General features: G+C 39.7%; 1 protein-coding gene across 1 annotated transcript in view; it reads right to left on the bottom strand.

The window, feature by feature from the left end:
- Positions 1 to 25,295, bottom strand: part of Zdhhc15 (zinc finger DHHC-type palmitoyltransferase 15) — a 126,438-nt gene that overhangs the window by 11,358 nt on the left and 89,785 nt on the right. The window contains exon 11 of the mRNA XM_048335959.1: positions 1,626 to 1,704. Within this exon, the coding sequence (XP_048191916.1) occupies positions 1,658 to 1,704 (47 nt within the window). The 3' untranslated portion in view covers positions 1,626 to 1,657. The remainder of the gene's footprint in view (positions 1 to 1,625; positions 1,705 to 25,295) is intronic.

The following is a 25,295-nucleotide window of genomic DNA, read 5'->3' as shown; positions in this document are numbered from 1 at the left end:
CTTTTTTCCTTTTATCTGTTAGCATGTCAAAATACTAGTGTTTCGTGGACTATCTTTAACAAAATGCTAGAAAAAAAATGAGACACGAGCACCATAAATGATTGAATTCTAAATATCACTAGCAAACAAATTGTTTCCTTACCTACATATTAAACAGTCTTCAAAAATTTTAGATAATACACTTTGGTTTCTCTCCTTTTGACCTTTGATTATACGAAGGTATAGAGTAAATAGTCCAAGATAAAGGTGTGTGTGTGTGTGTGTGTGTGTGTGCTGCGTGCACGTGTACTAGTACCAGGACTTGAATTCAGTGCCTGGGCATTGTCACATAGCTTTTTCTTCTGAAGGTCACTCTCTACCACTTGAGCCACAGCTCCACTCCCAAAATTTTTGGTGGTTAATTGTCTCATAGACTTTCCTGCTTGGGCTGGCTTCAAACCACAATCCTCAGATCTCAGCCTACTGAGTAGCTAGGATTATAGGCGTGAGACACTAGCACCTGACCCAAGACAACTGTTTTCAAAGTAGCACTTCAGTGGAAATTGCATGATTTTGAAGTCAGACAGTCCTGGGTTGATAGTAACCAGCTGTGAAAAATTGGGTAAGTGGCATAACACCTCTCTGTGCTTTAATTTTCATTAAATGAGTATAAATATAATATAATGAATATATTATATAATTATATACATGTAATTATAATATTAAATTTTAAAATAGTATAATTATATTACCTATGAATATAACATAAATGAAATATAAGTATTTCATAAAGTGAGTAAAATTAGAATAGTAAAATTCATTTCACAGGGTCGATGGAAGGAGTAAAGACATAACATACACGAAGTACAGAGCAAGATGGCTGGCATACACCAAGTATTACCTATATTTGTATACTGTACAGAGCAGTAAGGGAAAGAATTGAAAACATGAGCACCCACAAAGAGAATCACAGGCTGCCTAATAATTGTTACCTTTCTCACAGGAAAAGAATGAGAAGCCTTGTCAGATCAGAGCTTTGAGTCAGCCACATGCTATTTCTATAACAAAAAATCTTTTAATGCAGAATTTCACTGGGTTTGTTTACTTGTATGTGTTGAAAAGAGAAGGCTGTTTGGCTGCTCACTAGAGGTCAGAGAGAATCTCTGTGTAGAACTGCTTGCCACTGATTACAAATTAGAAGCAATTCAGGAAGGTTGGAGTGAAGGGAGGGTGCTTTTTGCCTGTTAGTGGGTAAGAGTAGGTTATTACGGATATAATGGAGTCCAGCAAAAAGAATTATTTGTAATCTAGATCATTTCAGAGACCTGGAATACACCATGGCAAGGTTTATAATTCACAATATGAAAGTAAATAACTTGAACAGAATGTTTGGCTGTTTGGGGCTCCCTTGGGGTCCTTTAGCACAAATGATGTGAGTGTGAATTTGTAAGAAATAAAGGCATCTTTTTTCAGTACCTTGCAAAGAGAAATTATGTATAGAACTTCTGCTTATATGTGCAATGAGTGAAAAATTTAACGTCTTCCTCACCAGAATGAAGACTTAATACTTTTTGAGTTCTGCCCCCCCCCCCAACCAAGCTTCTTCTTAGTCCGGATGGCACGGAACAAACCTTTAAAATACTGACCTGTCTGAGAGATGCAGGAAATAGGAAAACTGCTACGTTTCTGTCTCCACAGCCAGGGAAGAGGAGACTTCTGGATAATCTGTAAAATTGAAAAGTGAAGGTGATTGCTTTGGCTTGGGTATAGTTTGAATTGGTTCCTTAAAGGTTCATATGCTGGAAGCTTGGTCCTCTGTGTGGTGGTGCTGAGGTAGCAGAACCTTTAAGAAGTAGGGCCTAGTAGGAGGTAATTAGGTCACTGAAGGTTTTGCCCTCAGAAGGGTACAATGTGGTTTTCTCTTTTTTTTCTTTCCCCTTCCTCTCTTTGTCTCTCTGTCTCTCTGTCTCTGTCTCTCTCTGTCTCTCTCTGTCTCCTCTCTCTCTCTCCTTCTTGCCAGTCCTGGGGTTGAACTCTCTGGGCATGGGCGCTGTCCCTGAGCTTTTGTGCTCAAGGTTAGAAATCTCCATTTGAGCCACAGGCTCCACTTCCAAAATGTGGTTCTTGTGAAATGCTGGTTAGCTTGTTCTTCCTCCCTTCCTTCCCTCCCTCCTTCCCTCCCTCCCTCCCTCCCTTCCTTCTTTCCTTTCTTTCCCCATTTCTTCTTTTCTTTCTTTCTCTCTCCCTTCTTTTCAACCTTTCTTCCTCTTTCTCCATTTCCCTTTTCTTTTTCTTCCCTCCCTCCCTCCCCCTTGCTTTCTTTCCCTTTCTTTTCTTCTTTCTTCCTTTCTCCATTTCTTTCTTTTCCTTTCTTCTTTATTTCTTTTCCCCTACCTCGCTCCCTCCCTCCCTTCCTCCCTTCCTTGAGAATACTGGGGGTTAAAGTCAGGGCCTGGGCATTGTCTCTTTTTTGCTCATGGGTTCCACCACTCTACAATTTGAACCACAGCTCCACTTCTGGCTTCTTGCTGGTTAATTGCAGATATGAGTCTCACAAAATTTCCTACTGGCTTTGAGTCCTATTCCTTAGATCTCAGCCTCCTGAGTAGTTAGGATTATAAGCATGAGCCACCAGTGCCCAGCTACCCTAGTTCTTACAAGTAGACTATTACAAAGCAAGGCAACTCCATGTGCTTAACCCCTTATAATGTGACCATTTCTCTTTCTATTTCTATTCCATGCTAGGGGACTTTTTATGACAGTGACATCGTATCATTTTGGCCCATAGCCACTAGATTGTGAGGCAAATAAACCTTGTTACTTTATAGAGTGCCTACCTCAGGTCATTTGTTACAGTAACATAAGATGTATTAAGATCAACCTGTACTTTAAGTAGGTGACTATTCATTCAATGGTATTTCCCTTTCTTGTTCAATGCCTCCAGGCATCAGATATCTATACATCTTTAAAACTGATGTGTACATAGAAACATTTAGATACAGCTCAGCCATTTACATCTCAAGAGCAATACACCTTCTATAGTATGAACTAAGATTATTCTATTTATCAATGCTTTCTGGTCCATAATATTGGCTAGTGTTTGACTTAAATAGCTGTGATGACAGCTCAACATCTTCTGACTTTAATGGTTTTTCTACTCACAAAATTACCTTGTCTTGTTATTATTTCACTGGATATAATGGAGAGCTATTACAGTACTTTCTATGTTGGTATATTTCTAAAAAGGAATGGGGAGATTAGAAAATAAAAGGTTTGGGGATTAACAAGCAGCAGCATTTTGAGTATAAATGTTTTTGTTTCTAACCTCCAGGTTTTTTGGAAGAACAAAGTGCACTGAGAATTAGCTTGCATAATGTACAAATAACCACTTCCTTTATTCTCCCAGCATAATGATGTACTTGGCACTTAGAGATACAAAAATTGACAGTGGTCATTCCCTCTGGTATCTGCCAAGTGCATTTTCTTTTATGAAGTCACTGTGCCATTCAGAGTACTCCTAGAAGTGTGTCTGTGAAGCCTAAAGCCAAGCAGCCAGGGTAGGTAAACTTTGTCACACCAGGGTGCCAAACCCTCATGTCACTGGAGTAATTAATCAGGCAAGTTTCAGGCTGCTTTCTTCCAGGAACAGTGGAAGAACAGAAGTGGTTTAGATCATGTCTTTTGGAATCATGATCCTCTGATAGACACCATAATTTGTTTTCTGTGGAATCCCAGCCTTAAGGTATTCTTGCCATTAAATCTGAAAAGAAATCAGCCATAATGAGAGGTGGGGGACAATAGAAAATCAGCTATCAGCAGGGGAAGAACGGAGAATAACTCTTGTTGGTCAGACAAAGAGAAAAAGGCAGCAGGTGCTTAAGGACATATCTTGTCTATCTAGCATTTCTACCAAGACAGCATCAGTGGAGGGAAAGATAATTCTGCAAATGCAATAGACTTCTTGCCTTGCTGCTCCCGAGAAGCAATGCTAAATCTTTTGGATGCTTACTCCTTCATGGTGATCAGCTCTGTCAATTTTTTTTTTTTTGCCAGTCCTGGGCCTTGGACTCAGGGCCTGAGCACTGTCCCTGGCTTCTCTTTGCTCAAGGCTAGCACTCTGCCACTTGAGCCACAGTGCCACTTCTGGCCGTTTTCTACATATGTGGTGCTGGGGAATCAAACCCAGGGCTTCATGTATATGAAGCAAGCACTCTTGCCACTAGGCCATATTCCCAGCCCCAGCTCTGTCAAAATTTTATAGGTGTGGTTTGGCAGCAACCTTTCTAGAAGCTGATAGGATTCTGCTAAGTGGATTACTTTTATTTTTTCTCACTATGATTCATCTGCTTTTTGCGGCACAAAACTCTTCCACCAACCCAAGTAAAATCATGTTCTTGCGGACATGATGCTGGAGATAAAACACTTGGTTATCCACTTTCTTCACAGTCTCACTTTCAGGGTGAGAGGAAGGTAATGTATATAGGTAGCCCACCTTACGAATACCTTGAAAATGCAAACAGTTCCAAAATATCAGACTCTGCAGAGCAGATAAATGCTGAATGTAGGCCATCAATTTGCCTTCTTGTTCTGCCATCTGTATCTATACTACATCCCCCAACCCACCTGCTCTTGCTGCCCATGCAGCAGTAGTCACAGGCAATAAATTCATTATTCAATAGATGTCTACTTGGATAAAAAGTGGTATCATTTTAGTCCTAGTATATGCTGGCTCAGCTCTGGTTTGTTTGTCTTGTTCAAGGTCTCCTTTCTTTTAAAATTCTAGGTTCCCACATAGATCCTTGGTACTTTAAGAAGTGACTGGCAGTGCATATATATACACTTCCTTCTCACTGTTGGTTCTTAGAGACACAGTGGAGTACACCATGCAGAGCCTGGAAGAACTTAGGTTGAGTTGTGAATGCTTCACAACTCAGCTTTTCCATCTGTATAATAGGGTGGTACTCTCTCACCCACAGGATTTTCGAATATTCTCCCCTGAACTCTTAGGTGTTTTCTATTCTGTCCTTGGCCTTCTGACTTCCTCTTTTGCCATTCATTTCTTTGTCCACATGGATGAATTTCAACACTATATCATTTCAGATTTTATGTTTTACTCCCTTTACATAGCTGTATCCTCTTCATTTTCATGCATTTAACTGCCATATCTATGCAAGTGGATCCCATCTCTGTAGTCAGTAGGACAATTTCCAGTTAATTAAAAATGTCTCCAGTTACCACCACCCAGGAAGCCTATGTGACACATGCCCAGCTTGCTGCTGTTCTCAGTTCTTGTGTCTCCAAATTCCAATTCATTCCTACACGTGAGTACATGAATCATCTTCCTAAAGTTTGGTTTTCGGTATGTAAATATTAACTCAAGAGCACATTAATTGTTATTTCCTATTATATTAAGTGTACAAAGGCTTCTATCATCTGAACATATTTTACCACTCACAAGCTGTTCCTCAGAATGGATGGCCTGCTTAGTCCTCTTGCAACATTCATATTGTACCTCTTGTCTGGTTGCTATTTCTTTTCTTTTTATTAGTTTACTTTATTGTTATTATAGAAGTGATGTACAGAGGGATTACAATTACATGTGTCAAGTAATGAGTACATTTCCTTTCATACAGTGTTTTCCCTTCCCTTACTCTCTCCCAGCCCCTCCTTCCTGTCTCCACCCATGAGTTGTATAGTTCACATTCATCCATGTCCAGTGAGCTCCACAGCTGCACTTTTTCACCCTTTTCCCCTCAAGTTCTGTATCTTTTCCCCTACCACCTGAAGCCATACACTTGAATACACCACACATAGGTAACGAAGACAGAATCATCAGAAACTAAACCAAAACCAAAGAGGAAAAAAACAGAGAAAAGCTCTTGTTTCTATCTCATACACAGCAAGACCAAAAGAGGATACTCTTAGAAGAGAAACACAAAGATACAATGCCTACATGCCTCTCTCTCTCTCTCTCTCTATATATATATATATATACATATATATATATATAATAACACACATTAGATTGCTATTTCTTTTCTTCTAGAACCTATCCTGATACCACTCATCTTACTAGCATCTGGCTTAAGTCCTGACTCTTCCTTACAACTCTCCCTAGTGTAATATTTTCACTATCTTCTCTTTTAGTCATATACTCAGTGCTAGGGTTAGGATATGTACTTGCCATGGTATCACATAGTGCTCAGAACAAGGCTAAACCTCCATCAGGTATGACAATGTGTTAGAATTCTATATTCTTCCCATTTTCCCCTGAAATTGTGAATTCCTTAAGGATTAGAGGCCTTTGATTTATCTTTATATTCCTCCACAATACTGTGTTTTAAGTATTCTTTCAGGAAGTGCTGTCTGAATTGAACTCATTGATTGAAGACATATTACTTCAGGAACTAATTGGGAGTTCAGAGTTGGACAACATAGGAAAAGCAGGAAATGAACATCCATGATATTATTGTTTATTTTTCCAAGTGCTAAGGCCATGGAAACATGGGCAGAAAGTTACTTCTGCAAGCGAGTAGCTACTCAAAGGAGGAGGCCTTCCCCTAACCTAGAGCTTGATCTTTCCTTTTCTTTCTTCCTTCCTGAACTTCTTTTTCCTCAAGGCCAGCACTCTATCACTTGAGCTACAGCGCCATTTCTGTATGGCCTTTTCTGTTTATGTGGTGCTGAGGAATCAAATCCAGGGCTTCTTGCATGCTGGGCAAGCACTCTACCACTAAGCCACCTTCCCAGACCCATGTTTGATGTTTTGAAGGATGATCTTGAGTTTCTACTCTTGAGCAAAGGCAAATGGCAATGGCCAAGATGCTAGGTCGAGGTGATATAGAGAACACTGATGTGCATACAGAGAATTCATGAATAAATAAATTTGGTCCATAATGTGGACACACACTAATAATATGTTTACAGTAGATTTTTGTACATTTCGTAGCATGAAAAATACATATAAACTCTATTGTTTTCCTCATTGGTAATAATTTGTATATGTCTAGGATTGTCCTAGCAGATAATACCTATGTAGATATGATAAGATAAGATGATGCTAAGGAAAATGATCTCCAAAATATGGAAACAAGTGATTTATCATTGATGTTGTTATTTTTTTAACATACTATGTGGAATTACTTTCTTTTTTCATTTGTTCATTTTCCCTGTGATTTAGCACCTATTGTCACTGTATTTGATACTTGTGCCCTGGGTATTTCATATATGTTTGTCTGAATTAGGGAAGGAAAGGGGAACATCAAAATGGTGAGACAAAGGGTAAAAGGCAAACCAATGCAACAGCAATACTTACAAGACAATATGTTGTAAACTAACAGTACAACTCGGTAGGGGGGATTGGGGAGGAGGGAAGGTGGGAGAAAAATGAGGGAGGAGGTAGCAAGTTGGGCAAGAAATGTATTCACTACCTAATGTATGTAACTGTAACCCCTCTGTACACCACCTTGACAATAAAAATTTTAAAAATACATATACATATGAGGTTGTGGTTAATCCGTTTGACTTCTCACTCCTCAGTGCCAGATGGGCTGAGAAAAGAGAACTCATGGAGGTGAAGTTAGGCTACACATCATAGAATTGAACCTGAAGTCTGGAGAAAAGATGACTGTATAACCTAGTGGTGGAACTGAGAAGTGTTTTCCAGGCAGAAGCTTTCCGGGTTTTTCCTCCCTTCTATTTTTGGTAAACAAAGTACAGACCCTGAGGTAATCCTCTTTCAAATGAGACCTTAAGAAGGCATATACACTAGACAGGAAAGAGGAGCAAAGGAGAGATCTTGGGTGTGAAAGTGATCCAAGGTTTGGACTTTTGATCCAGGATCTATGATTTACACAGCTATGTGACTGTCAAGTTCCTTGGGTTTGGTTTTTTTTTTTTTTAATAAAAATCAATTATTTAATATGTACAACTCATGGAGTGAGTATGAATATTGAATGTAACAAAGTGCAAATCACCTGACACATTATAGGCATTCAACAAATGTTAGTTGTGCCCCTGGAATCATCTTTTCCCATGTGCAACTGTATTTTTGTTTTTTGTGCTAGTCCTGGGGCTTGAACTCAGGACCTGGGTGCTGTCCCTGAGCTTTTTTGCTCAAGGCTATCTTCCTACCACTTGAGTAATAGCTCCACTTCCAGCTATTTGCTGGTTAATTGGACAATAAGAACTTCATGGACTTTCTTGCCTGGATTGGCATCAAACCATGATCATCAGATCTCAGTCTCCTGAGTGAGTCACTGGCGTCTAGCTGTGCAACTGTATTGCTACAGTTGCAGAAAATAAGAAAATTAAGATGATAAGGTCTCTGGTTTCATTGATTTTCCTCTACTGCCCAAAATCTTGACTGGAGCTAGGGAACATTCTTCCTGTCCTTCTCTCTCACTTTGGGGTCTCATGAGTAACATCTGTGCCTTTCCTTATATTTCATGCCTCCTTTCCAAGTCCTATCTGTAAGGCCTGGCTCTGGGAGGGCTCCATGCAGATGCCCCCCAACACCTGTTTAAGACTCGGCTCAATACCTGAGTTACCTAGGTAAATGGCACACTTGTTTGGACCTAGCACTATCTAATCTTTGAGGTATAAATCCTACCTACTTTCTGAAGCCTTTTCTGATTAGCCTAGTCTACAGGACTCTTTCTTTTGAGATCCGATTACAAAAACTTCATAGTTGTTTTTATTTGGTTAGAAACATATCTGTATTGTGTTTTGTGTTTCTACATGTGTTTCTACATGTGTATGTCATATCTTCCAAATACACCAAATAAGTGAGTTTCTCTTCCCTTTCCCAGTTAGACATTCTACCCAAGAATGGTACTGCTGCCCACATGTAGGAATAAGAGAGAAAATAGCCTACTGGAAAAGATTCACAAATGTCTACTCATAAGGATATGGCCCATGGGAAGACCAGTTTGGAAGGTTCTAGTATAGGTCAATGTATCTTGAATTCTTTTGTGAAAAGCTGGTAAAGAATTGACTGAGACTAAACAAACAATGCTGGCAAAACTGGTTCAACACTTGCAACAAACTAAAACTAGATCCTTATATATCACCCTGCACCAAAATCAATTCCAAATGGATCAAAGACCTCAAAATAAAAAACAGATACCCTGAAAACACTACAAGAAGGAGTAGGAGAAACACTTGGGCTCCTTGGCACAGGATGAAACTTCCTTAATAAAGGCCCAGAATTACAACAAATCAAAGAAAGGTTGGACAAATGGGACTGCATCAAACTGCAGAGCTTCTGCAGGGTAAAGGGCATAGCTTGCAAGACAAACAGAAAGCCCACAGATTGGGAAAAGATCTTTACCGGTCATACAACAGACAAAGGCCTCGTATCTAAAATATATGCAGAACTAACAAAATTAAATTCCTCCAAAACAAAACCTCAAAGAACCAAAAGCGCCCTCAACAAGTGGGCTAAAGACTTAAAAAGAGACTTCTCTGATGAGAAAATGAGAATGGCCAAGAGACATATGAAAAAGTGCTCTATATCACAAGGCCCAATAGCTATACCCTTATGAACACATAATATGATGCTAAGTGAAATGAACTCCATGTTATGGAAACAATTGTTATATCACAGTTGTAACTACTTTCAACATCCCATGTGTATCTGTAGCTTCTGTTATTGATGATGTTCTTGTATCACCTTCCTGTGGTTGTACCTACACTATCACTGTAATCTTATCTGAGTATATTGGAAACCGTGTATACTGGTATTGGAACTAGGAAATTGAAAGGGAATACCAAAATTGAGAGACACAGGGTAAAAAAAGACAAACAACTACAAAAGCAATACTTGCAAAACTGTTTGGTATAACTGAACTGAACACCTCAGGGGGGGAAAGGGAAAGGGGGGGGGTATGAGGGACAAGGTAACAAACAGTACAAGAAATATATCCAATGCCTAACGTATGAAACTGTAACCTCTCTGTACATCAGTTTGATAATAAAAATTTGAAAAAAAAAAGAAAAAGTGCTCTATATCCATTGGCCATAAAAGAAATGCAAATCAAAATAATATTGAGATTCTGCCTCACCCCTGTAAGAATGTCCATTATCAAGAAAGCTAACAATAACAAATGTTGGAGAGGATGTGGCCAAAAGGGAATTCTACTTCATTGTTGGTGGGAATGTAAACTGGTTCAGCCACTCTGGAAAACGGTATGGAGAGTCCTCAGAAGGCTAAATATAGAGCTCCCCTATGACCCAACAGCCCCACCTTTTGGCATCTACCCAAAAGATTACAAACAAGAACACACTAAAGCCACCAGCACAACAATGTTCATTGCAGCACAATTTGTCATAGCTAAAATATGGAACCAACCCAGATGCCCCTCAGTAGACGAATGGATCAGGAAAATGTGGTACATATACACAATGGAATTTTATGCCTCTATCAGAAAGAATGACATTGCCCCATTTGTAAGGAAATGGAAGGACTTGGAAAAAATTATACTAAGTGAAGTGAGTGAGACCCAAAGAAACATGGACTCTACGGTTTTCCTCATAGGGAATAATTAGCACAGGTTTAGGCTAGTCACGGAGGATCACAAGAGCCCAATAGCTATGCCCTTATGAAAACATAAGATGATGCTAAGTGAAATGAACTCCATGTTATGGAAATGACTGTTATATCACTTTTTGTAATTATGTTCAAGCTGTAGCTTCTTTTCTTTTTTTATTATAAATGAAGTACCAACTTTATTTAAAATTTTATGTGAAGTCATAGGATAATTAGACAATAATTTTATAAAGATACAGAAGAAAAATAACACCAGCAGAAAGAAATTCCTTAAGAAGCAGTGTCATTCTGGACATTTGTAAGCAGAAAAAGAAAATTATTTTAAAAATAGCAACAAAAGTACTATTATATTTTCTCAGCTAAAATTTGGGTAAAGTTGGCTTTATATATTTGTTGATTTCATTGAAATGTAATTTAGAAACTTCAGAAGATAGATCATTATCTTACTTGTTAATAGCTATCCACGTTGCAAGTGATTTTTCTCTCAATGGCTCTTTAAGAATATTCTCTTGGGCTGGGAATATGGCTTAGTGGTAGAGTGCTTGCCTCATATACATGAAGCCTTGGGTTCGAATCCTCAGCACCACAAATATAGAAAAAGCCAGAAGTGGCACTTTGGTTCAAGAGGTAGAGTGCTAGCCTTGAGCAAAAAGAAGCCAGGGACAGTGCTCAGGCCCTGAGTCCAAGCCCCAGGACTGGCAAAAAAAAGAATATTCTCTTAAAATTGTGATATTTTTCTTACTTAGTTTAACTTTTTTTTTTTTTTTTGGCCAGTCCTGGGCCTTGGACTCAGGGCCTGAGCACTGTCCCTGGCTTCTTCCCGCTCAAGGCTAGCACTCTGCCACTTGAGCCACAGCGCCGCTTCTGGCCGTTTTCTGTATATGTGGTGCTGGGGAATCGAACCTAGGGCCTCGTGTATCCGAGGCAGGCACTCTTGCCACTAGGCTATATCCCCAGCCCTTAGTTTAACTTTTAAAAACTAGCTTAGATTAGTTGTGTGGGGCTAAGGAGGGGATTTCACTGATATTTCCATACATGTTTATTCCAGTCAATCTCCCTCCTATCTAGTTTAACTTTTTTTTAATTAATTAAATTTGTTGACAAGATGTTGTGAAAAAGGGGTACACTTACATAATAGGGCAGTGAGTACATTTCTTGTGATATCATACACCTTCATTTTTCTTTCCCTTCCCTAGATCAGGTAGGCATATATACAATACCCAGTGTACAAAAATCCTATACAGTAGCCACGTGACGTGCGCCAAAGGAAATTCACCTAGAACTTTAATTATAACGCCAACAATAGAGTTTGCTTATCCTTGTCTTATATAATCATATATACATAGCTGTTGAGCTATTGTGACCCACTGAGAGGTCTATTTTAGACCTTTGTATGTTTAGTAGTTGTTTTAGATACACAATGTAAGGTCGCTGACCCAAACCTGTGGAAATAACATTTGACAAGAAGTTCTTTGTTTCACAGACCTGGTATCTACTGTCTCCCCCCACCCCCTGCACCCTAACAGTCATATATCAAGGAGACCATGCCCCTTTGTTCTCTGTTCTAGGCTTGTCTCGCTCAACATTATTTGTTCAAGTTCTGACCATTTCCTTGCGAATGCCAATATTTTATCATTTCTAATTGCTATGTAGTATTCCATTTTGTACAGGTACCACATTTTTTGGATCCATTCATCTGTAGTGGGGCATCTGGGTTGTTTCCATATTTTGGCTATTATGAACTGTGCAGCAATAAACATGGATGTGCAGATGTCTTTATGATATCCTGAGACCTGTTGTTGTTCAGGATAGATGCCTAGGGGTAGTGTGGCTGGGTCATAGGGTAGGTCTATGCTGAGCTTTTTGAGAAACCTCCATACTGTTCTCCAAAGTGATTGTACTAATTTGCACTACCACCAACAGTGGAGAAGGGTTCCTCTTTCCCCGCATCCCCTCCAGCATTTGTTGTTGCCTGAGTTCAGAGTATAGGCCATTCTAACTGGAGTGAGGTGGTATCTCATTGCTGTTTTTATTTGCATTTCCTTTACTGCCAGGGATGTTGAACATTTCCTCATTTGTTTCTTTGCCATTTTTATCTCTTCTGCGAAGTCTCTCTTTAGCTCTTTTGCCCATTTAATAATTGGTTTATTGCATTTGGAGAGGGTTATTTTTTTGAGTTCTCTGTAGATGATGGATATTAGGCCTTTGTCTGTTGCTGTGCTGGTGAAGATCCTTTCCCATATGGTTGGCTGTCTTTCTAGTTTGGTGGTTATGTCTTTAGCTGTGCAGAAACTTTTTATTTTGTAGTAGCCCCATTTGTTGAGTCTCTCCCCTATCTGTTGTGCCCCTAGGACTATATTCAGGAAGTTCCTTCCTGTGCCTATAAGTTCTAGCGTCTTTCCTACTCTGGCCTTCAGTAGTTTCAAGGATTCAGGTCTGATGCTGAGGTCCTTGATCCATTTTGAGTTGATCTTGGTGCATGGTGATAGGCTAGGGTATACTTTGAGTTTTCTACATATGGCTACCCAGTTTTCCCATACCAGTAGTTGAAGAGGCTATGTTTTTTCCATTGTATGTCTTTTGTAGCTTTTTTTCTTGATGATCCTCTTGTATCGCCTTCCTGTGGTTATTTTCACGCTATCACTGTATCTCATCTGAGTACCTTGGATACTGTATATACTGGTATTAGAACTAGGGAAGTGAAAGGGAATATCAAAATCGACAGACAAAGGATAAAAAGACAAACGACTTCAAAAGCAATACTTGAAAAACCATTTTGTGTAAACCAATTGAAGTCATGGGGGGAGAGGAGAAGGGGGAGAGGGGAGGGGGGAATGGGGGTGGAGGTAACAAATAGTACAAGAAATGTACCCATGGACTAACGTATGAAACTGTAACCGCTCTGTACATCACTTTGACAATAAATAATTATTATTAAAAAATAAAAGAATTGACTGAGACTAAGGACTTTTCCATAACTGTCTCCACCCATTAACACTATCCACGGGGCAAATGAAGGGCAATTTTGTGACCCTGAAGAAGTATTTTTTTGGGGGGGAGAAATCATGAATTTAATGTAAAACTTGGTCTAATACCTGTAGTAGTGTTGAAAGCTCCTCAGGCATAACCATTCAGGTATAGTTAAGCCTGAAGCACTGAGTGATAAAGTAATGTTTGCTTCAAGCAAGATTCAATGGCTGTCTTGGACTATGAGATGATTGCCAGAACTTCACCCAGAGAGGGATCCTTTAACAATGAAGCTCTTGATGTGAAAGGGCCTCTTATCTCAGAACCACAGCTCTTGTATACAGGATGCACTTTGAGAGGGTGCGTTGTGATGAAGACAAGGGCTCTCACCAATCCTTTTTCAAGGTCCGGGAATCACAACCACCTCTGCCATATGGCAAAAAATGTGCCTTGATAAGTGTATCATTTCATCATTTTCCAAAAACATTTTTCTAGTCTTTCCCCTACTAAAAACAAACCTTCACTATCTTCTGGTCACCCACAAAATAAAGCTTAGTCTTGTATCAAAGGTCACACTCAACCGATACCAGTTAACCCCCTGAATTAGCCTAACTACACATTTTGTATCATGTTAAGTTGGAAAACTTCTAATGAATGTTTTCCATGATGCTTCCACTAGTTCCAAGACTGTACTGTTTTAAGGGCCCAATGTTCAAACTATAGTTTGCTCTCCATAAACAGTAATTTCTTCTGTTAATCTTTCTAACAGGAAAACTATCATGGCAGCATAAACTATCAGATTAAAAATAACTCAGAGGGGCTGGGGATATGGCCTAGTGGCAAGAGTGCTTGCCTTGTATACTCGAAGCCCTGGGTTCGATTCCCCAGCACCACATATACAGAAAATGGCCAGAAGTGGTGCTGTGACTCAAGTGGCAGAGTGCTAGCATTGAGCAAAAAGAAGCCAGGGAAAGTGCTCAGGCCCTGAGTCCAAGGCCCAGGACTGGCAAAAAAAAAAACCAAAAAAAAAAAAACCAACTCAGAACTGAGCACTGGTGGCTCATGCCTGTAATACTAGCTATTCAGGAGGCTGAGACCTGAGGACTGAGGTTCAAAGCCAGCCTTGGAAGAAAAATTCCATGAGACTGTTACCTCCAATTAACCATGAAAAATTCAGAAGTGGAAGTGTGTCTCAAGTGGTAGAGTGCTAACTTTGAGCAAAACAAAACAAAAGAAAAAAAACTAAGGGATAGCACCTAGGCCCTGAGTTCAGGCCCCAGTATCAGAAAAAAAACGAAAGAAAGAACAGAAAAGAAACCTCTTATAGCCTGAATAGTAATGAATTTCATGTAAAGAACATTTTGTTCAAATAAAGGAATAAGAAACTGACCAAAGTATAAAATATTTCACATACTAGGGAACAAAAATCAATATTTTAAAGATAATTATTCTGCAATTGATGTGAGGGAGATTAAGTACTTCAAGTGCTAGTGATCATTAACACCAGAAGGTTGTATTAGAAAATTCAAGCACATTTTGGTTTTGTGTTATAGAGATTTTTTGAGTTAAGATATATTTGTGATATGAAGGGGTTTCATTGTGATGTTGCCATACATGCACACTGGATTTTTAAATACTTGTTAAAGATATCCCCCCCCCTCTGAGATATACTGTATTAAAAATTATCAAAAGAAATTCAAGAGTTCATTTCAAGTCTCAGTTGGAGTTAAAAGCAGTTTGGGCTAGTTAAGAGAATTTCAGTTCTTTTATCACCAGATTCTTTTGAAATATTTTTCTTGTCATACTTAGTACATGATACAGAACATCTAGAGTAGGCTGTGCATAATTATCAGGTACCCTAGGGTTTGATTCTGACCTGGAGTTCTCAATTGGATCCTCAAATGAGGCTGATGGAAGAGCAATGTGAAAAAGAGGAAAAGGATCTGGCTTTAACGTCTTTATAGAAAATATTCTAACTTTGGTACTAATCTCAAAACCAAAGCTGAGTTTAGCTTCACAAACAAAGTATTTTTAATAGCCTTTTAGAAAGACTCAAAATTTGTGGATCCAGGTATGGAATTATTTAGAGGGCAATTATTATGAATTTAGGTTTATCCTAGAAAATAGGAGGATGGGAGAAGTTCCTGTAAACTCTGGGACAACTTTGATCTTGAAAGTTTGAGACTGTATTAGGGTTAAGCTAACACTGTTCCCCCTTTTTGTGCAGGTACTGGGGTTTGGATGCTGTCTCTTAGGATCTTTTTTGGCTCAAAGTTGGTGTTCTACCACTTGAGCCACAGCTTCACTTCTGGATTTTGGTAGTCAATTAGAGATAAGAGTCACATAGACTTTGCTGCTGGGCTTGGATTTGAACCATGACTCTCAGATCTCAGCCTCCTGTATAGCTAGTATTGCAGATATAAGCCACCAGCACCCAGCAAGCTTACACTCTTAAGAAGCCTCATGAGACTACCACTCATGGCTCAAGTGACTTGCTTCCTGGGAGCCTAGGCAAAACTACACCTAAGATAGCAACCTCATGGGGGGAGTGTTAAGGAAGATGTTGTCTGGCTGACCATAATATACATTGTTACACAGTACAATTCCGACTTCTCTGTGGCAGGACATGAGGACTACTGCTTATTTGAAGTAGCTTATTTGAATCAATGTAAAAACAAACCCCTTATTCCTCCTTGGTAAAGTCTTCAGAGTAAAGTTTCTTCACAAGTGGGTTGTATTCCTATTTATACTAAATTATTTCTCAGTAAGAACATCTCTAGAGCCAGTTAATATCAATATTCAATTATAGATGTTGATGAAAGAAATACTTCTAGGTGCTATTAACCAGATGGTGGAGTAAGAGACCCTGGCCTTCCTTGCTCCCACAAGAGCAATAATTTAAAACCTAACTGAGAATGCAAATAACTCAGGAAGATCTTAGAAGTCCACTTAAAAAGCGTTGACCATACAGTAGGCAAAAGAAATAGCCCCAGAACAATCACACAAAAAGGTGTAGGAGAAGGGTGCCAGCAGCTCGTGTTTGTAATCCTAGCTACTCAGAAGGTTTACATCTGAGAATTGTGGTTCAAAGCCAGTCTAGGCAGGAAAGTCCATGAGACGCTCATCTCCAGTTAACCAAAAGCCGGTAATAAGCTGTGATTCAAGTGGTAGAGTACTAACCTTGAGCAGAAAAGCTCTAGGATAGCATCCAGGTCCAAGCACCAGGACCAGAATACGAAATGTACTTATTACCTTACTTATGTAACTGTGACCCCTCTGTACATCCCCTTTACAATAAAAAAATAAGTAAAAAAGGTATAGGGAGAGCAGTTTCGTTTTGCTTGCATCAACTCATCTCATAAACTAGTAAGGCTCAGCAAGGAATAAGAATCAGTTTAGCCAAGAAGATGAAAGATATGTATGCTAAAATCTATAAAGCAATGATGTAAAAAATTGAAGAAAGCCAAGTACTAGTGACTCATGCCTGTAATCCTAGTCACTTCAGGAGGCTGAAATTGGAGAATCACAGTTTGGAGCCAGCCTAGGCAGACAAATCCACCAGACCCTTATCTCCTATTAACCACCAAAAAGCAGGAAGTAGATGTGTAGCTCAAGTGATGCAGTATACTAGTCTTGACTGAAAAAAAAAAAAGAAACAGCACCCAGGCCTCAAGTTCAAGTCTTAGGATTGGCACACACAGACACACACAGACACACACAAACACGCAAGACTAAACAGAATTTTTTTTTCAAAGAAGACAGATACAATAACCACCAACAAATAAGTGAAAAAGTGCTCTAAACCCAAATCAGCAGGGAAATGCACATCAAAACCACAGGAGAGATCATTTTACATCATCACTATGTCTATTATTGAAAAGTCAAAAGATGGGGCCCACATTGAAAGTAATAGGAGAGCTCGTCACTTGACATACCTCACTTGTTTTTAATTTTGTGAACAAATACTCATCTAAGCACCAGGTATGGCATGCAAAAAACCCTGAAGTAACAAGTTCTAAAAACACTAAGTATTCCATCTAAATGAATGATGAACTTTTAAAATTGATAGCTTTTTTATTTAACAGCCAAGTTTGTGGTATATGTAATGTTCCATATTGTATATGATGTTTAGTGTCGTGAGTGATGAAAATCTCTGAGTGAATAATGATGTATTTTTCAACATTAAGATTCACTGAGGAAGTTTGATCTTTAATAGAAAGTGGAGTCATTTCTGATTTATTGGATATCAAAGTATCTTTAAACAATATATAGATATGTACAAATATATATGTATAATAGTGAGATTGCATAAAATTAATAAGAGGAATCATCACATGTAGATTTGGACGACATCCAATCCAAACTAAAGGTCAACCAGACAGAACCTAATTTGCAGATAGAATTAGGAATACAGATTTCAAATAATTGAGAGACTAGTTTGAGAAGATCTGACATTTATTTTATGCTACTTTTTATCATGAAGTTTAAACCAGAACGCTGGATCTGAATTCCTTGATAGGTAGGAAGATATTCAGCCTATCCTTTGGGCCATCCCTTCCTTCAATATCCTTTCCACTGAGATAATTTCCAACTTCTTCACATTAGCAGAAATCCCCAAATGTGCTGAGAAACACAGCACAGGGTTTTCTCTCCTTCCCAAGTGTCTAGGAATGCCACGACTATGTCAAAGGTGAGTGACTGGGTATGCAGTCTAAGGCATTTGGGGCTCCTCGATCCTCCTCAGTACATGGGTGTTACCATGTCTGTCGGTCAGGCCCTCAGAATACTCCTGATGTTTGTTCTTAACCATCTCCTTTGGGCAGAGTAATGGTGGGAGCTCCCCTAAGTCAAATCATCATGATAGACCTACGATAACTTACATAAAACATATGGAAACATATGTCATTCACTTAAAAGTGCCTGGCCATAGTGTCTCAAATATGTACTCTCAGCTTGTCAGGAGGCTGAGAACAGATTATTTTTTGAAGCCAGCCCAGGCAGGAAGTCTATGAGATTCTTACTGACTGCACAAAGTCAGCTGTGCAAACAAACGATGGCTCAAGGGGCTCAAGGGGTAGAGCGCTACCCTTGAGCAAAGAAGCTCAGGCCCAACACACAAACCCTGAGCTCAAGCCCAAGGAATCAACAGAAGAAAATAAACAAAATGAGAAGCTCCTTAATGAAATAGTTTACTGATTTTATGTAAGTAGTCACTGGTGTCATGTTTTCAATAATGTGGAAAAAGTGTCCTTTTCAATATAACTTCTCAAATTACCTACATTCAGGTTACTGATGAGCATATCTTTAGAAGTAACAGAAGATACCTAGAAAATATGTTAAATAGCATTATACTTTGCTGTAAGATGCATGTACATTTTTTTTTTTTTGCCAGTCCTGGGCCTTGGACTCAGGGCCTGAGCACCGTCCCTGGCTTTCTTTTTGCTCAAGGCTAGCACTCTGCCACTTGAGCCACAGTGCCCCTTCTGACTGTTTTCTGTATATGTGGTGCTGGGGAATCGAACCTAGGGCTTCATGTATGGGAGGCAAGCCCTCTTGCCACTAGGCCATATCCCCAGCCCCTGCATGTACATTTTAAACATTAGAAATAAATGACGAGGGGCTGGGGATATAGCCTAGTGGCAAGAGTGCCTGCCTCGGATACACGAGGCCCTAGGTTCGATTCCCCAGCACCACATATACAGAAAAAAAAATGGCCAGAAGCGGCGCTGTGGCTCACGTGGCAGAGTGCTAGCCTTGAGCGGGAAGAAGCCAGGGACAGTGCTCAGGCCCTGAGTCCAAGGCCCAGGACTGGCCAAAAAAAAAAAAAAAAAAAAAGAAAGAAAGAAATGACGAAATGTCAAGATACTGAACATTAAAAAAAAAAAAAAGATGGGGCTCAGGTTGTAGCTTAGTGGCATTGTACTTGCTGAGCATATTTGAGGACCTGGGTTTAACCCCCTGAGTGCACAGGCGGGTAACAAGTACACACACACACACACACACACACACACACACACGGCCAGAAGATAACAAGTATTGGAAAGAGTGTAGAGCAAACAGAAACCTCGTACATTGCTAATGGGAATACAAATTGCTACAGTCACTGGAGAAAACAGCACAGAGATTTCCTAGAATAGGACATGGTAGGTTAGATAGGTGTATGTTCATTGCAACATTATTTGCAAAAGTCAAGATATGGCAATAATTGAAGTGTTTGTGTATGGATATGTGGACAAAGAATTTGTGAGCAGGAGGAGGAGAGTTGGGGGGAGGGAAAGCAGGAGAAAACTAAGGAAGGGGTAACAATGTTCAACAAGAATTGTACTCATTTCCTTATGTAATTGTAACTTCTCTGTACATGACCTTTACAATAAAAAAAGAATTTCTGAGACACACACACACTCACACTCACACTCTTCCCCCCCCCCCCACAGGGTGGGAGTTATTCCATTTTCAAAAAGAAAGGAAATTCTGCCATTTTAAACTAAATGGATTAAATTAGAGGTCATTATTTCAAGTAAAATAATCCAGATACCAAACAAAAATTGCATGAGCTCTAAAAGAAGAGTCAAATACACAGAAACACAATGGAATAGTAGTTACCTGAGGCAGAGAGAGGTGTGTGAATGAATTAGAAGGGCCAAAGTACACAAAGTGGCAGTTATGTTGTATGAATAATTGTAAAGATCTAAAGGGTAGCAGCAGGACTATAGAAAACTATATTGTACTGTATACTACCATTTTCCTAAGTGAGAAGATTTTAGATAATTTTATTATTAAAAGAAGACTGTGAGATGATGTCTATGTTAAACAATTTACCTGCAACAATCTTTTCATTATGTATATGTATATCAAAGGCCCATGTGTGGAAGGTTTGGCCTCTAGCACAGAATTATTGGCAGATGGTAGAACCTTTAAGAGGTAGAGCCTAATGAGAGGTCCTTTGGTCACTGAGGGCAGGGGCATACCCTTGAGGGTGCATTGTAGGATCCCAGTCTCACAACTCACAAATGGAAAAAGTCCCTTCTCTGTAGCCAAAATCTTGGCAATGTCTTCATTAAGTTTACTGTCCAAGGAATTTGACTGTGGTTACTGTCTTTGGATTGTCAGGGATGCTACATCTCAAATAAACTTGCAAGATCAAAAGAGTTCTACAATGAATTTAAAAGAGGTTATTATTGGGAAATGGCCCAGGCTTGGTTACCTACTGAAGAACAAAAGGACATGGAATATTCAGAAAGGCACCATAAAATAAGAATATTGAGAAATCTGTCTATAAGAAAATATCAAGAGACACTTCCGGGAAGACGGCGGAGGAGCAGCAGAGCCCTAGCTGAGCTCCCTCCGACATCGCAGTTTTCTCACCCCATAGAAACTTTTACTCCTAGAAAGACAGCCAGAGTAAGTTCTAACAGTACAGGGATTCTGGCAAGGAAGGAAAAATCGAGTTTGCTCTTCTGAAAACACAGATTTGAGCTCCCGGCGGCATCCCGCCGCGGCGCCAGTGCCGGCGCCAGCATAGCTCCCGGCACCGGCACAGCGCCAGGCACAGTGACCCACACTCTGCGCGGCTAAAGCACACAGCGTAGAACAGCGAGAAATACTCCAGACGGCAGCTGAGCACGGACGACCTGAAATCGCAGAGAAAGCGTGAGTACCCCATGAAAGATATTCGCACTCACGCCCACAGAGCAGCTTCTGGAAAGCAGCCCTTCCCCCACTGCCAGAGCAAAGCGCCATCTTTGCCACTGGCATAGGGTCAGACCAGATTGGAACTAAAGCGGGCCTGGGGAAAGCGAGGTCAAAGTAGCCATCTTTGAAAAGGGCAAGAGGGACCGAACAGTGAGAGCCAGCTCCGCCCAGGAGAACGCCCCTTGCCCAGGTGGGAGGCATGTCCTGGGCCATGGCTCAGCCAGAGGCGCCCCGCCCTGCCCGCCGGAATTTCTAAATTTAAAGCGAAAGCTGCAAGCAGCTACCGGCGACACGGAAACACCAGACGGGGGAACAAACAGTTCCTGGGACAGCTAAACGGTCCCGTCACAGAGGAAGCCCAATTCCCAGCCCAAAACGGAGCTGCATTCCAAAGCCACCTCCGCCAAGGAGGCCGTCTCCCCCAGGCAAGCAACTTTCAGCCCAGTAAAACAGGCCAGAGGCACCCCGCCCTGCTGAGTCCACAGCCTATTCAAAGCCAGGCATCAAAGGCAGCAGCCCCACAGCAGACAGAGCCGCCACAGTTCCCGAGACTGCTCACGTCCCCATCTACAGAGGACACCCAAGGCCTGCCTGCAAGCTGTGCGAACCACAGAGACCCAGGATTGCACCAACAGGGGAGAAGGGTCAGAACAGATCCACCCCTTGCCAACTGAAATCAAGTCAAACCAGCCAATCAGGAAAACAGACTGCAGACCATTGCAAGGAAACCAGAGACTGGGGAAAGAACACCCAAACAAGGAGGACGCCATTTTTTTTTCAAATATTTTTTAATTTTTTTTTTTAAAAAAATTTCATTTTAATTTTTTCACTTCTCAAACGTTGTTGGTTTTTTTTTTGTTGTTGTTGTTTGTTTGTTTTCCATTTTTACCGGTTTGTTTTATCAAGTTTTTTTTTGTTTGCTTGTTTGGGTTGTTCCTTTTCTGTGTTTTTTTTCCTTTTTATTTTTTTCTTTTTTTAAATAATTTTTCTCTGTTTTGTTCATCTGTCTTCCAATATTTTTACTTTATTTCTCTCTTGCGTTCTCTTTCTTTAAAAATTACTTTCCTATGAATAACACCTCCACTCTTTTCTGCTAACTCTCCATTGTCTGTCATTTTAACCTTGTTCTTTCTACTGATTCTACTCTTCTCCACATTTCCACGTCACTGAAATTAAACCAAAATCACCACCTCCCAATACATTTTACTCTATTCTCTTTACTACCTCCAACTTACCTCCTGACTTACTGCCTGGACCTCCAGGTTCCATTGACTCCTGGTTATTGGATAGAGGGTATCCCAGCTTAATCTGAGTGAATCAAAGTGGTTCATAGAGAAATCCAGTCCTAAAAGGACTTAATATAAAAACAAGAATTGCATATAGGGCTGTAACAGTAAATAAGTAACTACCAAATCTAATTTTATACACAGGTATACAAGGTATCTGTATATAATTGTGAACTTCTAAGATTTACACAACAGTGCTTGGTAAGGGCTGCTTTGGGTCTTAAACGGTGCTCACAGGTGCTGGTAGACAGGCATTCCCAATTCAAATGGGCAGAAGGAACACAAGAAAGATGGCAAACAATGAAGTCTTATCCCCCACTCAAAACAAACAGGAAGCAGAGGAGTCAATCAAAGACATAGAAGAGAACCCCCAAAATGCTCTACAAAGTCTACTGATAAACATGATAAATGAAAAGTTTGAATCTCTTCAGTCAATTATTCTAGAGCATGAGGAGGCAAAGCAAAAATTAATGGAGAACTTCATAGCATCCACAAATAGAAAGATAAATGAACTTAAAGAGTCAAATGAAAAGATAGCTACCCAGCTTAAAGATTTGAGAGACAACAATCAAAACCAAAGTAATGAAGTTAATGAAGTAAAGAAGTCCATACAAGACCTAAGAAATGACATGGAAATCATCAGGAAAGACCAGTCAGAAGGAAAAGAGATTCGAAATCAAGTACCTAGCCTACAGTCCCGATTAACTGAAGCAGAGGATCGAATCTCAGGAGCTGAAGATTCCCTAGAATCTATGGAGAAAGATCAAAAATCAATACAAATCCAGTCCAATCAAAAAACAGATCGCTACAGGAGATTCAAGACACGATCAGGAAGCCCAATTTAAGGATAATAGGTATTGAGGAAAACTTGGAGAAAGAAGTTAATGGGATAGGCAATCTATTTAACAGAATATTAGCTGAGAACTTCCCAAATATCCAGAAGGAAAGGCTTCTACAGATACAAGAAGCATTTAGAACCCCAAACCGACCAGACCAGAATAGGACATCCCACCGACACATTGTGATCAAAACAGGATCAGTAGAGTACAAGGAAAGAATCCTGAAAGCTGTTAGGGAGAAGAAAACAATCACATATAAAGGAAAAGCAATCAGAATCACCCCAGACTTCTCAGCAGAGACCATGAAAGCAAGGAGAGCCTGGAATAAAGTATACCAAACACTAAATAAAAATAACTACCAACCAAGAATTCTGTACCCAGCCAAACTCTCATTCATAGCTGAAGGTCAAATAAAAGTCTTCCACAATAAGCAAAAACTGAAACAATATATCTCCACCAAACCAGCTTTACAGAAAATCCTCAAAGACGTACTATACAGGGAAAATAATCAAGATCCCAATACAGACAGAGAAATGAACCCTAAATAGTAAACATCAGATCGAGAAATGAGAAGACACAGCTTTAAACAAGATAGTGATAATGAAAGGAACAAACGATCATCTCTCAATCCTAACTCTCAACATGAATGGACTTAATTCTCCAATCAAACGACATAGGCTCATAAGTTGGATCAAAAATCAAGATCCATCTTTCTGCTGCCTCCAAGAGACACATCCATCCAGCAAAAGTAAACATCTTCTAAAAGTGAAAGGCTGGAATCAAATCTATCAAGCAAATGGCCCCCATAAGCAGGCTGGAGTTGCAATCCTAGTATCAGACAAAATTGACTTCAAATTAAAAAAGGTAAGAAGAGACAAAGAAGGTTACTACATACTAGTAAAGGGATCTCTCCTACAGGAAGATATAACCATTCTAAATATCTACACACCAAATGCAGGAGCACCCAACTTCATCAAACAAACACTACTGACTCCAAAACACTCATAGACCCAAACACATTGATAGTTGGGGACTTTAACACTCCACTATCACCTCTGGACAGATCAACATGCCGAAAACTGAACAAAGAAACCACAGATCTTAATAATTGCATAGACCAACTAGACTTAACCGACATCTACAGAATACTCCACCCAGCAAGGACAGAATACACATTCTTTTCGGCAGCACATGGAACATTCTCCAAAATACATCACATCTTAGGGCACAAAGAAAATCTATACAAATTCAGAAGTATCAAAACCATTCCCTGCATTCTCTCAGACCACAATGGAATAAAATTAGAGCTCAACTCAAACAGCCACCACAGAAAATCCTTCAATTCATGGAGACTAAACAACACACTGCTGAACCATCAGTGGGTCATTGAAGAAATTAAAACGGAAATTCAAATGTTTATGGACTTCAACCAAGTTGAGGACACAAAGTACCAGCTCCTTTGGGACAAAGCAAAGGCAGTACTCAGAGGAAAATTTATATCTCTGCGTACATACATCAACAAACTGGAGAAACAGAAACTCAGTAATTTAAGGAAGCACCTTGATTTTCTGGAGAGAGAACAGCAAGCCAAACCCCAAGTCAATAGACGGAAGCAAATAATTAAAATCAAATCAGAATTAAATCAATTAGAGACGAAAAAAACCATCGAAAGAATCAACAAAACACAGAGTTGGTTCTTTGAAAAAATCAACAAGATAGACAGACCCCTGGCAAACCTGACCAAAAAACGAAGGCAGCACACTCAAATAAACAAGATAAGAGATGAAACAGGTAGCATCACCACAGAAATAACCGAAATTCAGAAAATAAGGGACTATTTTGCAAACCTTTATGCCAACAATTTCGAGAACTTGGAAGAAATGGATCATTTCCTAGAAAAAATTGATACCCCCAAACTCAACCATGAAGATTTAAACCTTCTAAACAGACCCATATCCAGTATTGAAATAGAAACGGCAATAA

Source organism: Perognathus longimembris, chromosome 28, assembly GCF_023159225.1.
Source record: "Perognathus longimembris pacificus isolate PPM17 chromosome 28, ASM2315922v1, whole genome shotgun sequence".
Classification (NCBI taxonomy): Eukaryota; Metazoa; Chordata; class Mammalia; order Rodentia; family Heteromyidae; genus Perognathus; species Perognathus longimembris.
This window is presented reverse-complemented; position numbering and strand designations above follow the sequence as displayed.